The sequence below is a fragment of the Oratosquilla oratoria genome, chromosome 12 (assembly GCF_046742065.1).
Source record: "Oratosquilla oratoria isolate Oo_2021 chromosome 12, ASM4674206v1, whole genome shotgun sequence".
NCBI lineage: Eukaryota > Metazoa > Arthropoda > Malacostraca > Stomatopoda > Squillidae > Oratosquilla > Oratosquilla oratoria.
The window spans coordinates 43573733-43590657 of record NC_134788.1 but is presented as its reverse complement, the minus strand read 5'-3'; the positions used below and the strand labels follow the sequence as shown (position 1 = coordinate 43590657).

Here is a 16925-nt window from a genome sequence, read left to right as displayed (position 1 = left end):
TGTAAGCTTTGGGCATAAACAGAAAGTCTTATATGGTGTTGTGGCAAGCATGCATTTGGTTTATCCTTCCTAATTTAAGGATATTAATAAAGAAACTGATTGACACACATGGGAATACCTAAGATATAACAGTAGGTCAATGGTAACACTTTCATAGCTCCTCCATGAGAAATTAGAAACTCACAAAATCATTGAGCCCAGGTTTCTGGTGGCACTGCACTTAACCCATTAAACTCCGATGACAAGATGTCTTGTCATTTGGTCAAATAAAACAAAAAATCATAAAACACCAAAATGTTTGATCAAACACCAGAAAAATATGACGTCAGTCCTCGCAGCGAAGCAAGGACTGACGTCATATTTTTCTGGTGTTTGATCAAACATTTTGGTGTTTTATGATTTTTTGTTTTATTTGACCAAATGACAAGATATCTTGTCATCGGAGTTTAATGGGTTAATCAAATCTTTTTGGTGCCATCAGATGATTAGTCAATGAGCTCCTCTTACAACTTTGACTATGAAGCTTCCAGGAGCTTCATCTCCATATTCTCAATGAAGGGATTATCCACTGGTAAGAAGCAGCCCACTCCACAGTTAGCTCAGGGAGATATCTGTTGAATTTGTCCAACATTGACAGGTGTAATGTTAACAGTGTTTAGACTACATTGAAACTGATGCCTCTATTTTGAATGAATGCATATTTTCATGGGAAAAAAAGTGACAGCATCAATTATAACTTGCTGAATCCCCAATCCTGCTGAACCCCTGCTAGGCTTCTGCAGTCCCCAGTCTCCTGGTTCACTCTTTTAGAGGACCACTTATCACAATGCATATACAAACCTTCATCAAATTCCTTATGCCATATGCACTTTTTGATAACCTATTCTAGCATTTAGGATGCAAAAAAGTAACTCTTACTATATCAGTGTTTAGTAATTTATTGTCACCATGGAAATGTTTATATTCTGAGTACATCCAGTCACATAGGCAACTTGTTTTCCATTCTCCATTGAAACACATGAGACCTAACAGTACAGTAATTTGTTGTCTATCTATATGCCATAGACTTCTTCCACATATGGGAAGTAGCTAGTCAAGGCACATGCAACCTGATCCATTCCAAACCCATCCACCACCCTTTCTTTCCCTCTCATTTTATCTCCTCATGGATGAAGGATCATCCCTGTCTCCTGCCCATGTTGGAGGCAATGCAGCAAAACATAGTACATCCACAGCAGGGTCGCTTCACTTACATGGTGACCCTCACTCGTCTCCTTATGCAGAAAATAGAAAAGTCAGGGAGAAATCACTTCAGGCAACATTGATATATCATCCATGCACAACTACTCTCCACTCACCCCTATCCCTTGCCTTCTTTCCTTACTTAACATTCCCCTCTTTCTTAAAGCCCCTTTCCATCCATCTCATCCTCAGTCATCCCCTCAGGTTAACTTCATCAATCTCTGCTTTCCATTCTTTTTGCTAACCTTTCTTAACTCACTTCATCCACGTGCCCAAACCATCCCAATAATCCTTCATCAGCCCTATCTGCCAGTTCTTTCTATCTATAGTCTCCTCCTCACCTCATTTCTTGCTCTAACCTTGTAACCCCTACCATATTTCTCAGACACTTCACCTCAAACACATTTAAACATTTTCTTTCTGCCTCTCTTACATTCCAAGTCTCTTCCCCTTTCCATCACCTTCATGAAAAAGTTTATAAATACTTTCTGAGTACAGCTAATCACATAAGCAACTTGTTTTCCATTCTCCTATGTTTGAAACACATGGGACCTAACAGTATCTGGAATCAATATCTAATCCTTCTTAACTTTAACATGATCACTTCGAAAATGTGATATTTCGTTGTTGGAAACTGAATCCTCCCTTTCTACTCTGATTAAAACCTCCACTTTAAACCTCTGCTCACTGATATTCACTGTTTTTGGACTTCAAGTGGAAAGTGAATCTTCCAAGGCACCATGACCATCATCACCTTTGATTACTTCTTCAAATTGAGTCCTCTCCTTCTTAATGCTGGCAGACATTCTGTGTCTCTAAATGATGTTTCATTGCCAGCTTTTGATCACAAATCTTGCACTTTTTTTTTATTAGTTTCCCTTGTCTGTCTCCTTATGTGAATCAAAGGTGCTACTACTAGAAGAGGTGGTGTCACTTGTATGGGGATCTTCCTCTGAATGAGTTTTGAGGTGAGTCTTGTAATGACCCATCTGATTAAAACTGGCACTGCAGTATAAGCATTTGAAACATCTCTCCACAGTATGTAATTTCATGTGGCGCTTCAGAACCTCCCGCCGAGCAAAGGCTGCATTGCATTCCTTGCATTTGTGGGGCATGTCACCTGTATGACTATAGACATGAAACCTGAGATGATCCAGCCGGGAGAAGGTGGCACTGCAGTAGGAACATTGGTGGGGTTTCTCTCCAGTGTGTGTCCTCAAGTGGGTCTTGAGGGACGAGGAGCAGGTGAATGCAGCGACACAACAGCTACATTTGTACGGCTTTTCTCCTGAGTGGGTCATAATGTGGGTCTTGAGATGACCACTTTGACTGAAGGAGGTCATGCACAGCTGGCACTTGAATGGTTTCTCTCCTGTGTGAATCCTCGTGTGCACCTTCAATTCTGTCCGGGTACTGAAGGCAGAATCACAGAATAAGCATTGATGAGATTTTTCCCCAGGTTGGGTCTTTGTGTGGTTTTCTTCACTGTGAATTCTTATGTGTCTATTCAGGGATATCTTGTAAGAGAAGGCCCTGTCACAGTGAGAGCAACTGTATGGCTTTTCATTATGAGTTACCATATGTTTATCCAGTTCGTCTGTTTCATAAAATTCCTTGTCACATACTGAACATATATGGGACATGTCCATGTGTTTTTTCATGTGAACGGTTAATGCATTTTTTCTTGAAAAAGCTGTATTACAGACATTACAGGGATAAGGCATCTCCCCAGTGTGTCCAAACATGTGCTCCTTCAGATTTCTATAGCGGATAAATACCTTACTACAAATTGAACATACATGAGTTTTATTATCTTTGTTGTCCAATTTTTTATGTTGGCTAAGATGTTCACCTACATTTTTCGAAGTGAAGTTTTTCTCATTAACTTCCTGAATGTAAGTTGAACTATTATGTATATTCTTATTGAGAATTTCTTCAGCCAGAATACTGGTTTCTTCATTATCACTAGACAATAAAGGAGATCCCATGCTGAAAAAGAAAAAAATATATATACAGTACACAATTCTATTGAATAAGGTCTATTTGTAAAAATTACTCATCTAAAATTACACAAAAAGCCATACCTTTCCTCACTCACCTGCTCTCGACAGTGCATTTCACTTTATTTTCAGTGCTGATTGGCTCTTCCATCTGTAATTGAAAAACAATGTACATATAACTCTCAAAAGATAACCTGACATAGTTTGATAGCCCTTCATCAAGAAATGAGACATCCCTATTGATTAGTTCTATTTCTAATCTGTATTTCCCTTAAAATTCTTCATATCATAGAATAACATAAAAAAAAATACTACTGTTCTTATCTTTCTACACAGCAGTTAAATAATACAACAATGTATGAAAATATATCAGGCTATCTATATCCTTAAGTGAATACTGTTTTGTTTGTTTATCCACCTAATCATTTAAAATTAATTTTTCTCATACTACCCTGTCTTTTAGCTATGGCAAAGGGTACCTTGTGTTGACCAGGCAAGAGAGGACAAGAGATAGGTGTGAATAGTGATTGTGATCGGATGATAAACCAATGCAACCTTTACAGGATTTCTTCCTATCTACTCTGTATTTTCATGAGTAGAAGTGGGGTGAGGGTTACCATGTACTGAAGCAGTGGGGATAAACCAACTTTGGCTGTTGGACCCTGCCCAATGTATAGATGCTGTGTCTTGCTGCATTGCCTCGAACCTGAACAATGGGTGGGGGACAGGGATAGCTCTTCATCCACAAGACTGGATAAAAGTAAAAACAAATGGGTGTTGGATAGGAGTGGGATGGGTGAAAGGTGTGTGTGCATTGGCTGGCTGCCTCTCTTGTAAGGGAGAAAGGGCCTGTTGGTATATCTGTGTAAATACTATCTCTTCCAATATAACTTTCAGACACTGAATTCTTGTAATAACAGATTCTTTGTATGATGATTTCTATATGTTGCAGTGACACTGGAAATTTCAGAACTGATCAAGTTTCACATTCATTTTATTTTATCTATTTATTCTATTCTATTTTTTAAAAGATCCATTTTCCCAGGAAATAATTTCACTTACAAACTATCAGGGAGAAATAATAACAATGTTATTCAATTTCTAAATTAATGACACTTATATGCACTCACTGTATAATTTCATATTGTAAGCCATTTCAACTTTTTTATTCATGCTTAAAAATCTACTTGCATCACAAGTTCTGTGGTCTCATTAATTTGTGCTGGTGCCATATTTCATATGCATATAAAGACATCTATGGTTAGGTTACATTAGGTTAGATTAATTTAGGTTAGGTAAGTTAGGAAATTACCTCAAGATACATCAAATGCATACACAGTATGTGGAAATTGTATCATGTTGGAGGACTCAGAGACAAATTACTTGAAAGGATTTTTTGAAGTGAAGATACATGAGGACAGTAGTACTGGATAAGATGTCAAGATGGAGAGCAATAATGAGTGGAGTTCCACAAGGTTCAGTGGTTGCACCAATCATATTTCTTGTCTATTGTATGTCAATGACATGACGGAAATGACAAGCTATACCAACATGTTTGCAGGTGATGTAAAATCATGAGAAAAGTGAAAAACAAGGACCATATACTATTGTACGAGGATCTAGACACTATTTTTGCATGGAACCAACAATGGGAAATAAAGTTCAATACCAAAATATGCTAAGTAATGGAAATGGACAATAGTGGCAAAAGACCATCATTAAACTATTCCTTGGCAAAGTGAACTTATTATAAAAGCAAAAGAGGAGAGAGATTTGGGAATGTTGATAAAAGACCTGTAACCTGACAGGAATATCAGAAGTATTGTAGATGAGATGTATGGACTACTACAAAAGATTAAAGTGGCTTTTCTCTATATGGATGGCGAGATGATGAAAAAACTCATTAAAACCCTGATCTGTCCAAGACTGGAATATGCATCAGTGGTGTGGTCCCACATAGACTGAAGGATATAGGCAAAATTGAGAAAGTACAAAAGGTACTAACCAAACTGGTCCCCAGCCTGGCAGATAAACCATAAGAGGACAAACATAAATCACTGAATCTGCAAACTTTAAAATATTAAATAGAAATAGGTGATATGGTTACATTATCCTCATCACCAAAGGGGACAGAAAAGGTCTTTTGATTAAAGATGGTAGGGCTTTAGGAGGTCATGGGAACAAATTAAGAAAGACCACATGTCTCTATGATATGAAGAACTACAGTTTTCCATATAGATGCAAAAATACTTGGAATAGCTTAGAGGGTGATATAGCCCAAGATAGAACAATATATAAATTTAAATCAAAATATGATCATTGGGAATCAAGAATATAGATTAAGTTGAAACTGAACATGAATTCAAATCAAAATATGATAATTGGGAATCAAGAATATAGATAACGTTGAAACTGAACAACAAATTTGAGGCTAGGTATTATGAATTGGAGAGGAGACATGACCCAACAAGCATTGCTCCATTCCTGTATACTACAAATAGGTAAACACAAAGGACGGCACTGAAACTGGTAGATAAACAATATGAGAAGAGACTAAAAGCAATGGGTCTGCCAACTTTGAAAGATCAAAGAGAAAGGATATGCTTACAGTATTCAGGTAATTAAATTAGACTACAATGAGAAGAAAAGAGAGTTTAATTAGGGATAACAGGGCTCTATGAAGTAATGAGAATAAATTAAAGGATGTGAAGAAACTTGGACTTCCTTAGAAAGTGATAAAGTCTAAGTTGGAATGACATATGACCAAGTTGGTACCATACATGTATTTGAGGTTAGGTATGATGAATTGGTGAGTAGGAGATGGAACCCATTGTTTTGCTCCTTTCCTATACACCAAAACTAGGAAAATACAATTAGGTAAGTTTAATGTAGATAATGGTGCATACTCACAGTTGTGACAAAGTAGTCTTGTTGATTTAGATATTGAATAACATTGTTTCTGGCACCTGTTACTAAAAGTAATTCCCTTAAATTCTTAATGGAACTGTATCTTCTCAGAGGAAAATTGATAAATGGTGAGGCCAATTACTGTGCGAAATTCTACATTTAAGAATATGTGAGGGTGATTTTAACCTGGTCTTCAGCTAATGGGTTTACAAATCAGAAGTACTAGACTCTAGAGGCAAGTATAACATACTTGTCTGATACGCCAACATTTTTATGGAGCATAGTTACAACAGGACACGTCTGTGTTAATTTTCACAAAGAAACAAAAAGTAATCATATATATAGATATTGTCAAAGTTTAGACAAAAAAAAATCGACTTTAATGTAGCATGACACTTCACTTTGAAGATTTTATGAAAGTCAGGGTTGCTACCAACGGACAAACTTTTGTTTACATACACTGCCATGGACTAGACTCATGTATTTACTTTACCATAGTATCTATTTTTTATATAATGCTGTTGTTTCTTTGCATCTATGATGAGTAAAACTCACCTTAAATCTGTATTAGATATGAATGAGCTTGAGTATGAATAAAATGTGAGACAAAATCTTATGCAATGGTAAGGGAAACGCCAATGGCTATGTACACACTCTCAATTATACATTGGCACACACGGTCAGCCAAAGGGAACGACCACAAGGTTCATCAGCACTCACAGTGACATATTTTGGCAGCTCCAAAAGCTATAGGCATGCCAGCCCCCTAACATATAAACTGTTGGGTCCTTGTTTTTTCTATTTCGTTTACATGAACTAACTACAGTATACACGATTATAACAGGGTTAATATTCTTGACATACGAAATATGACGACTTCTTAAAACGATGCGGAATATCGTAAGTGAAGACATTATAACAACAGGTCAACCAATATGATTAAAAGTTATGACAAATTTGCTATTAAATATCTTGTCTTTCTTTTCTATGACATTTCCCATACCAAAAGAAATCGACTAATGTCTACGCACCTCGTTATGGCGAATATTGTTTTGCCTTCCGTACAAAGTAAAACTTTAACTTGGACGTGTTTTCGTACCTCTTGTTTTATTTTTTTCAATGAAAAGTTAGTAAACGAGTATCTTGGTTATGAGATGGCCATGGATTAGTTCTTAATTAAGCGTATCTGTACTATCTTAAAGCGTCGAATAAGCTAATGGAAGGTGGGTCGTGGGCGGACAAGATTTGATTGTCTTCAAGTAATCTGTTGGTTGCTGCTGCCAGCATTTATGGCAGAAGATTTGTCGACCGAAGGACAGGGTAGAAGACTACTGCAGGCATCGGGATGGAAACACTAATCAGGAGCTGTATTGCGTACCTGAATGCCTTGTCGATTCATTCGATGCTGGGGATACCAATATGTGATGGATACATATTAGACGTTGGAAGATCTATGAGTGGATTGCGTGGGTAAGTGGTTATCAGGAATGTAGGGTGGAAAGCGCTTCTATAGCACTTCATGAACCAGAAGTTATTATATAAGGTTGTTTATAAGATGGTGGGAATAACGCTAGGAATCCAATCTGTCTATGGTAGATAGCACTGCATAATCCACTTCTCAGTGGCAGAAAGTCTATAAGAAGGACTAGCACTCCCTAGAACAGACGACTGTGATGTGCTTCTCAGTTTGGATCTCACTATATGAAAAAGACATTATACCAAGACATTATTCCCTTGCTACATACATATCACTCCTCTTCCATGTGATGTTTTTATTGTTTATTTTCCTTGTATAAATATTATGTACAACAAAAAATGAATTTCCTCACAGATACAGATGTGTCAAGACTTTTCACATATCACCCATCCATTAACTTCTCTCGCATAATACTGTTTACAAAACTGATTTCCTCAGATATAAATCTCTTCAAACTGTTTATTTTATTCATGTTCCATGTCATATTCAATATCTGGTAGTAAACCCTGTTCATGTTGAGTAGTTTGTAATTATTATTTACCTTTTCTATATGATAGCATTCTTAAAATATTTTGTACAGATAGGATGAACTACAATTCAACTCTATGCATAATCAGTTTACCTCTTCAAGCTACCTGCCATATAGATCTTTCTCTTATTCTCACTTATGGGTTATTACCACATCTCATTATGGTATGCACATTGGTGGCATAATTGGAAATGTACTAGTCTCACATTTGGTTAATTGTAGGTGCCAATCCCACACTCCTCTTTAATTCTTAGAGGTGACTGTTACCTGCCCCAACAGTTCAAGTGCATAAGGTAAAGGTGATGGCTTTAGCCACAGCTATGTGCCTTCTGGTGTAAGTTTCTCATCACCACCCTCTCATTGTAGTACTGTATGCAGTGTCACATCCATCACAAGGAATCTTGTTGTTGTTGTTGTTGTTGTCGTTCCCTAGACTGTCTGTCCGAGCAGTCCCGTCTCCCCAAGGAATGCTACAGCCGAAACTGGGTTTTCCCACAAATCCTTTATAGAGTGTATGTTGTGTTGTTTGCGTGCATGATTGTGTATAATGCAGTCTTCCATTATGTGTTGTATGGTATGGGGTGAAGTGTTACATCCTGGGCAGCTGTTCACAATGCGGTCATCCAGCCTCTTCTGGTAGCTTAGAAGTGCTGGGTGGTGGCTGCACCGCAGTCTGGCCAAGTGGACTCTGTCCTTTCGTGGGAGAGAGGATTCAGAAGGGTGGTAGAATCTTGTAAACAATGCTGGTGTCATTGTTTGTCTTAGTGTTCCTCTTTGTGGGTAGATGTCCAATCTTTAATTCATTGTTATTCACTACAGTACAGGGTGGGGCACAAAAAGAGGGACAAAAGTAAAGACTTATATTTTCTAAAGGAATAATTGTTTCTTTTTCTTTTTCAGGTGAGTTATATAGCAGGCCTGTAAGTTTTATCTGATGTGAAGATGGGCCACTACGAGCAGTTTTTGGTGTAAGGGAGGACAAAGATTTGGAACTGTATTTTCTAACAAAGTCACCTACACTTGTTCAGAGGAAATATCGTTGTGAATATCCTGGGAAGAAAATTCCCCATTGCCATATGATCACATGTTTGGTAGAAAAGTTTAGAAATAGTGGAAGTGTGGTTAACAATAAGGAAGGCCATTGTGGCCCAAAGCTCACATTGAGGATACCAGCTCATATTCAAGACGTCAGGGACCACTTGGAACAGTCACCCCACATGTCCACAAGAGAGCATTTACAGGAAATGGGTATCTCTAGGAGATCTATGCACCAAATTATCCACAGTGATTTGAAACTGTTTCCCTACATGGTGCAGATTCTTCAACTACAAACTCAAGAAAACAAGACTGAACACTACGACTTTGGCCAGACGACAAGTTAGTGTATTGGGAATGACCCTCAACTTTTGGACTGAGGTGCACTTCCATTTGAGTGGGCATGTGAATAAGTAAAACTCTAGGTTTTGGGCCAGTGAACAACCTCATGAACATGTTGAAAAACCTCTGAGTGTAGAAAAAACGATGGTATGGTGTACGCTTGGAAAGAATGTTGTTTTTGGTCCATACTTTTTTGAAGATGATGATGGTCATTGAGTGACAGTGAATGCAGACCAATACATCGAAACGCTCCGGAGATGCTTCATTCCGGGGTTAAAAAGGAGAAGGGGTTTTAACATGAATACAGTTATTTTTCAACAGGATGGAACACCACCTCACTGTTCTGACTGCACTCTTCAATACCTTGGGCAATACTTTCCAGGCAACAGATTAATCTCCAGGGGGAACTGACAATTCATGGCCGCCCTACTCCCCTAATCTGAGCCCACCAGACTACTTTCTCTGGGGTTACCTGAAGGAGTGTATGAGGACAACCCAGACACAATTGATAGGTTGAAAGGAAATATTAAGAGAGAAATCAGGAGAATTCTGAATGACATGTTGGAGTCATAACAATTTCAATGTCAGATTGACAAATGTTATCCAGCAGTGAGGTGCCTGGATTGAACATGTCATCAATTACTGATCACAGTGACTAAGCATTCATTAATTTAAACATGCTTTTGAACAATAAAATTTTAAAATACTTTCTGCCTCTTTTGAAAAAATCTTGAATAAATTCCTACATTTGTAGAAACTAACAATTTAATTTTGTCCCTCTTTTTGTTTCCCACCCTGTAAGTCCTGTGGGGTTTGGTGATCTGCTGAGTATGTGAGAGACCAGAGTTGGGAATCACTAGGTGTCACAAATCTGATCTTTTCCTGTCCTCCTTCCTCTGATTTTAATGGCTTTCCATAAGTGTCCATGACATTGAAATCAGACATTTGACTACAAAGAGGAACACTAAGACAAACAATCACATCGGTATTGTTTACAAGATTCCCTGTGATGGATGCAACAATGCACACTATGCTGAGATGTTCATAGGACTAGAGAACAGACTCAGGGAACACAAAAATGACATTAGGTACCACTGGAAAACAAAAACTTCAGTAAACCATATCAACACAAAGGGACACTTTCTAAATTAGGTGTAAGCCATTACTTTAGTCAATGGAAAAAACAATCACTTTACACAGCCAGTTACAGTCTATATATCAATAGGCTTCTCCCTTATGAGGGAGGTTGCCAGTTAAAGCATGCACCCACCCTCACCCATCCATCACCCATTTCCATTTTATTTTAGCTCCTTGTCAATGAGAGATCAGCCTTGTCCCCTGCCCAGGTCAGCAAGACACAACACATCCACAGCAGGGTCAGCCATTTCATTTGAAAGGCAATCCTCCCTCATCCTTCTCACCAAACCCCTGTTAGAACCAATGCCTGTCAGTGGTCCAGCTGTATAGAATGGCACCAATTTTGTCTGCTCTAGTGAAGTTGTTCCTCTACTGTATGTATAGCACAGTTTATGTGTTGCAAAAGATGGATAGATTGTATGTACCTAGACCTAGGAAAGGCTTTTGACAATATACAGCACAAAAGATTAATTTGGAAATTGGAAAATGTAGGAGGTAAAAGGAAATATACTGATACTGCAATAGATAAAGGACTTCCTGAATGATAGGATTATGCAAACAGTTAAGATAGAATATTGGATTGGAGATCAGATAAACTGAGATTGCACACACAAGAAATAAGAATAGTTACAATAACATTTGCTATAAAAATGATGAAACTTCAGATGTAAGGAAGATTTGAGACTTTTACTGTAATGTTTATCTACAATTTTCATTTATCTCATTCATAAAGGTAACCTATTTTTTCTGTGGGTTTTATAACTCATAAATTACATGTTTAATAAAACAGAACAATACAAGTTAAATTTCATATTCCTTCATCATTCATGGAGTAATGAGGTAATCTTCATGAAGCATTAGTGAACTTTTCTAACTGAATACTTTATACATAGTCCTCTCAGTACCTATTATTTGCATTCTCTTTAACAAAAATTACAAGGTGTTTCAGAGCATCTTTGTTGTGGGATCACTCCCTAACCCCAAGAGTTGGGGTCAAACTGCAGCAAACATCCCTGGCCACTGGGTCTATGCAGGTGGCACCTATCCCCAGGAGGGGCTTCGGTTGCCTGGGTGAGTACCACGATCCTTTTACAACATGCACCATTACATTTTTCTGCACTGAAAATTGTTTTTCTGGTGCTCGCCCCTCTAATATTAGCTGGAGATGTAGACAGCAATCCTGGGCCCACCACAAAATGCACATGCCCAACATGCTCCAAACGCATCACCTCGATGAGACAGACAAAGGGCTCAGTTCAATGCAACACATGCAAAAACTGGGCTCACTTCACTTGTACAACACTTGCATACCCAAACACTTGGACATATTCTATTTGACCCCCAATAACCTCACTCCCACCTTCCCAACCACATCCTGCACCTTTACCCACACCCAGTTTCCCCCTGCCCTTGTCCCCAGTCAGTCCTCTTCCTCCTTTGTCCCCAATCAGTTGTCTCCCTCCTTTGTCCCCAATCACACCTCTCCCTCCCTCTAACCCAGGTCCTATACTGGAGGGCAAATGAGGAACTAGGTTCTCTTGGCCCCTAAATACAAGAGCTGTAAGTCTTGGTGCTCCTATATTTGCTGGGGATCGAATCAAAACACGGAAATTTTTAAATGATCGGAAGGAATTTTAGAATACATCATACGAAGTCAACCATCACAAGGGAGTATTAAAGAGCACAACGAATCTTTATGACAGGAACCCAAATGGTATGCGAGGTACTCAGCACTTGGATCTCCGTACTACGTCGACGGAGTAACCATCAATGTTTGTAATGTGAATGAGAGAACCGTTCCAGCCCACTCTGAAGATGATTTCCCTTCGGTGAACAGCAACAATGTGAAGACTTGACGTCGAGTAGACTGCGACGGGAGTTGACAAGACTTGTGGTGATTGGCATGGCCATCTTCAAATCAAGTTCTGCTTTGCCAGTGGGGGAGGAGGGGTATATGTACCAAAAAAACTGCCAACGAGGACACTTCACACAGGTGTAGTCCTCCCGAGCTTTGAAACATGAAGCTGACTCGCTTGTTGGATTCAGGTATAAACAAGTAGTCTCGCAAAGGTGGAGAGCTCAATGACCATCAGCACAGCCACAATGAATTGTGCTGTTACCGGAGGAATGTGAATGGGTCCATACATATACCTTTCCCATCAATACCCGAACCCCAGACAGCAACATCAACATATTACAACACAACATTGATGGCATAAACACAAAAAAACACAAACTCAAACACTTCCTCAAACAACACAACATACACCTTGCCATCATACAAGAAACAAAACTAAGACACACAAAATACCATAATTTCACAACTTCACCACCATTAGACAAGACCGAACTGATGCCAGTGGCAGTGAACTCAACACCCTGATCCACCAACCCATCTGTTTTGTGGAAACAAGAGCCACAACCAAAATCCTCCTCCCTACCACAGATAACACTACAGAAATCCAGTCTTTTCTAATCTGTACAGGTAACAAATCAACACTAACAATAGTTAACATATCCACCCCTCCATCATCCCCATTTCCAAACACCTTCAGGCCTCAATTTAATCAACTAGCCACAATCCCTAACCTCATCATGGGTGGTGACTTCAACGCCAAGTCATCGGCCTGGTATGTCGACAATCCTGGCACAGACAGAGGGCTTGATATGCAGACTCAACTTGACTCACTGACCATCATGAACAACATACTTACCGGTAATCATACACATATCCCACACCAAACCCTCTACACCCCCTCCTCTCCTGATATCACCTTCTGCTCCCCTGCCTAACCCCAACAATCATCATCACCACCAAAACAAGATGCACCCCAGTTGGCCACAGACACACATACACCAATTCCAAGAGAGCAAACAGTAAATTGGGAAGATTTTTCTGAAGAGACAGAACAATATTTTGAGACACTTAACAGCACACCAATCACAAACATAAACAATCCTGTGCACACTTGAATCATACAAAATGCAGATGAGATACATCCCGAGAAGTAACAGAAAATCACATAACCCCAATATCACACCAGAAATCCAAGGCCTCATCAGACAATGAGATATACTTAAGCACAATACCCCCACACCTATCCCTCAAAACATAGCAGATCAAATATAAACACTAAACACTGTGATTACCAATAGAATACATGAACAGAAACAAAATTGGCAAAATTTTGTTATTGTGCTTGATCCCAAAAACAACCACCAACAAATTGTACAAAACACTCAACAGCATTACACTATCCAACAGTAACACAACACGCTCTCATGCAGCAATAACCACACAAGTAATTTACCATCAAACAAACAAGCAAACACACTCATAAATCATTTTGCACAGACAAGCCATCTCACTTCTCACCCTGATGACCGATGCACCATTCAATGTAAGAAAAACTTTCCCACAGACTCAGACTATACACACTTCATAGACAGTCAGCCAAAACATATAATACATAACCTCAAGCACTCATCTGCCTGTGGCCCTGACAACATAAGTAACATCCACCTAAAACATGTTGGACCACAAGGTATACATGCACTCACAAAGATTGCAAACTACAGCTATACACACAACACTATACCCGACATCTGGAAGCATGGGAAAATAATCACCATCTCAAAACCCAATAAAAAACCAACAATCCCAACATTGCACTGCCCAGTCACACTCCTCTGCACCCCCTCCAAAGTCACCAAATGCCTCATACTTCAACTCATCACACCACATATTCCCCTTGCTGAATCACATGGTTTTAGGCCACTACACTCCACAAACACTCTTCTGATAAACCTCACACAATGAATTTTAGATGGCATCAATTCAGATGGGCCCCATCATAGAACACTTCTCATAACATTAGACATTAGTAAAGCTTTTGATGCTATCCCCTGCCATAATCTAACAAACAAAATATATAACACAGACACAATAATACCAAAAGATGGCTGGCCAATCATTTGGCAGGCAGGAATGCTTATGTGTCATATAATGGCAAATCGTCACACACCAGAAACATTAAGAATGGAGTACCACAGGACACCTCAGAAATACAATTCTCTTCCTAGGCAGATGACATAACAATCACATGTGCACATTGTGACACAAAACTGCAGAAATAATACAGTCATACCTTGATACATTCAACACATGGTTCATTACAAACAGACTCAAAATAGCCCCAGCCAAATCTACAGCAACACTTCTCACCAACTGGACAAAAGTACACAAATACATACCTCATCTCTATATCAACAACACTCTAATACCACACACACACACACCAAAAATTCTTGGTGTAACATAAGATACATCCATGTCATTCAAACAACACATCACAAACATAAAAAATAAATGCACACCTATACTTAATGGACTTAAATAAATCACTGGAACAACATTTGGATAAAACAAAGAAAGTAACACTACAATATACAATGCATATGCTCAGTGATGAATTATGCAAGTCCTGCAGGGACACCTAATCTCAGTGAGACATACCTCAACACCCTTCAGACCATACAACACAAAGCCCTAAAAATAATTACAAGCTGCACAAATACAACACCTACAGACCATCCACACTATGAAACAAAAGTCCTCAAAGTCAAGGATCACCTTAACATGAGAGGCACACAAACGCTGCAGCCTCCACAAACACAGCACACCCACTACACTACATAGCAGAACACCCATACACACCAAGAAACATAAGAAAAAAGAAAAAGAAAAAAAATCTATATCACACACAAATACTCTCTTCTCTTTCTCCAAAACCACCAAATACCAGCCTCCGGAAACATATTCATAATCATATCACTCACTGCTCCATTAACACACTAAAAGACAACACATTGCTGCATGCCAGACCCCCTAATATCCATCCCTCTGAATCCTCTCTCCCATAAAATGAGAGTCCACCTGGCCAGATTAGAGTGCGGTCACCACCCAAACCTTCTAAGCTACCAGAGGAGGCTAGATGACAGCATTGTGGACAACTGCTCAGGATGTAACACTTCACCCTGTACTATTCAACACATAATGGAAGACTGCATTATACACAATCATGCACACAAACAACACAACATACACTTTAAAAATGATCTGTAGGAAAACCCTGTTCCGACTGTGGCATTCCTTGGGGGAGATTTGACTGCTCAGTCTAGGGAATGACAACAACAACAACAGCATCTTATATATTCAGGGGACCCCTTGATATGGGATTACATAGGATATAGTCATTTTACATTTGTAAGAATTGTTGTTTTCTTTTCACAGGAATTAGTGTTTATCAGATTGTTTTCAATGTAATACATGACACAAAAATAAAGCAAAAGGAATTGGGATATATTTATGAAATGGTTGAGTAAATTTCTTATAAGAAAACTCCAATTGACTGAAAAATTAATTTACAAATAACACAATCTTTTATATGACTTGTCTTTTTATATAGCTTCCCTCATTCAATTTTGTTAATGGTCAATTAACTTTTTATCTGTAAATGATGTTTGTTTCCAATGTGATACCTGCTGGTGACTGCTGGCAATGATGTTATCATTGTACATGGGTATTCCTGGTAAACTTACACGTCATCTTTGATCCTTAATTTTGAATTATACTTAGTTTTCAGTGTTGTCATGGCTTAAAAGCTTTACTCACATAGGTAGGTGGTGGTCAAAGGTAACACTTTCATAGCTCCTCCATAAGAAATCAGGAACTCATGAAATCATTGGGCCCAGGTATTCTGGTGGCACTGCACTTAATCAAGTCTTTATGATACAATCAGATAATTCATCAATGAGCTATTATAATTTTAACTGAGGTTTCCGGGACCTTCATCTCAATATTCTTAATGAAGGGATTATCCACTGGTAAGCGGCAGCCCACTCAGTTAACTAAGGGAGATATGTCTTGAATTTTTCCAACATTGACAGGTGTAATGTTACCAGTGTTTAGACTACACTGAAACTGATCCATCTTGAATGAATGCATATTATCATGAAAAAAATAATAATAATAAGATAAAATAAATAAATCAAATAAAAAATAAAGGGACAACATCAACTGTAACTTGCAAATCCCCCATGCTATGTTTCTGCAATCCCTAAGGAGTCTGCAGTCTCCTGGTTCACTGTTTTAGAGGACTACCTTTCACAATGCTACCAGCCTTCATCAACTTCCTTATGCCATATGCATAACCTTTTGATAACCTATTCTAGGATTTAGGATGAAAAAAAAGAA

General features: G+C 38.6%; 1 protein-coding gene across 1 annotated transcript; it reads right to left on the bottom strand.

The window, feature by feature from the left end:
- Positions 1 to 931: 931 nt before the first annotated feature.
- LOC143031557 (uncharacterized) lies at positions 932 to 7066 on the bottom strand. The gene is made up of 3 exons (XM_076195568.1): positions 7014 to 7066; positions 3341 to 3393; positions 932 to 3231 (listed from the first exon to the last, which is right to left on the bottom strand). Exons 2-3 carry the CDS (start codon positions 3391 to 3393, stop codon positions 2112 to 2114), a joined length of 1173 nt encoding a protein of 390 aa, XP_076051683.1. The 5' UTR covers positions 7014 to 7066; the 3' UTR covers positions 932 to 2111.
- Positions 7067 to 16925: the final 9859 nt, after the last annotated feature.

What these genes read in the sequence shown, in the direction of transcription:
- LOC143031557 (XM_076195568.1), bottom strand. Translation starts at nt 3,393, where the DNA reads ATGGAAGAGCCAATCAGCACTGAAAATAAAGTGAAATGCACTGTCGAG. An exon ending in AAATGCACTGTCGAGAGCAG is followed by an intron (nt 3,232 to 3,340) that starts GTGAGTGAGGAA and finishes TTTCTTTTTCAG; the next exon opens with CATGGGATCTCCTTTATTGT.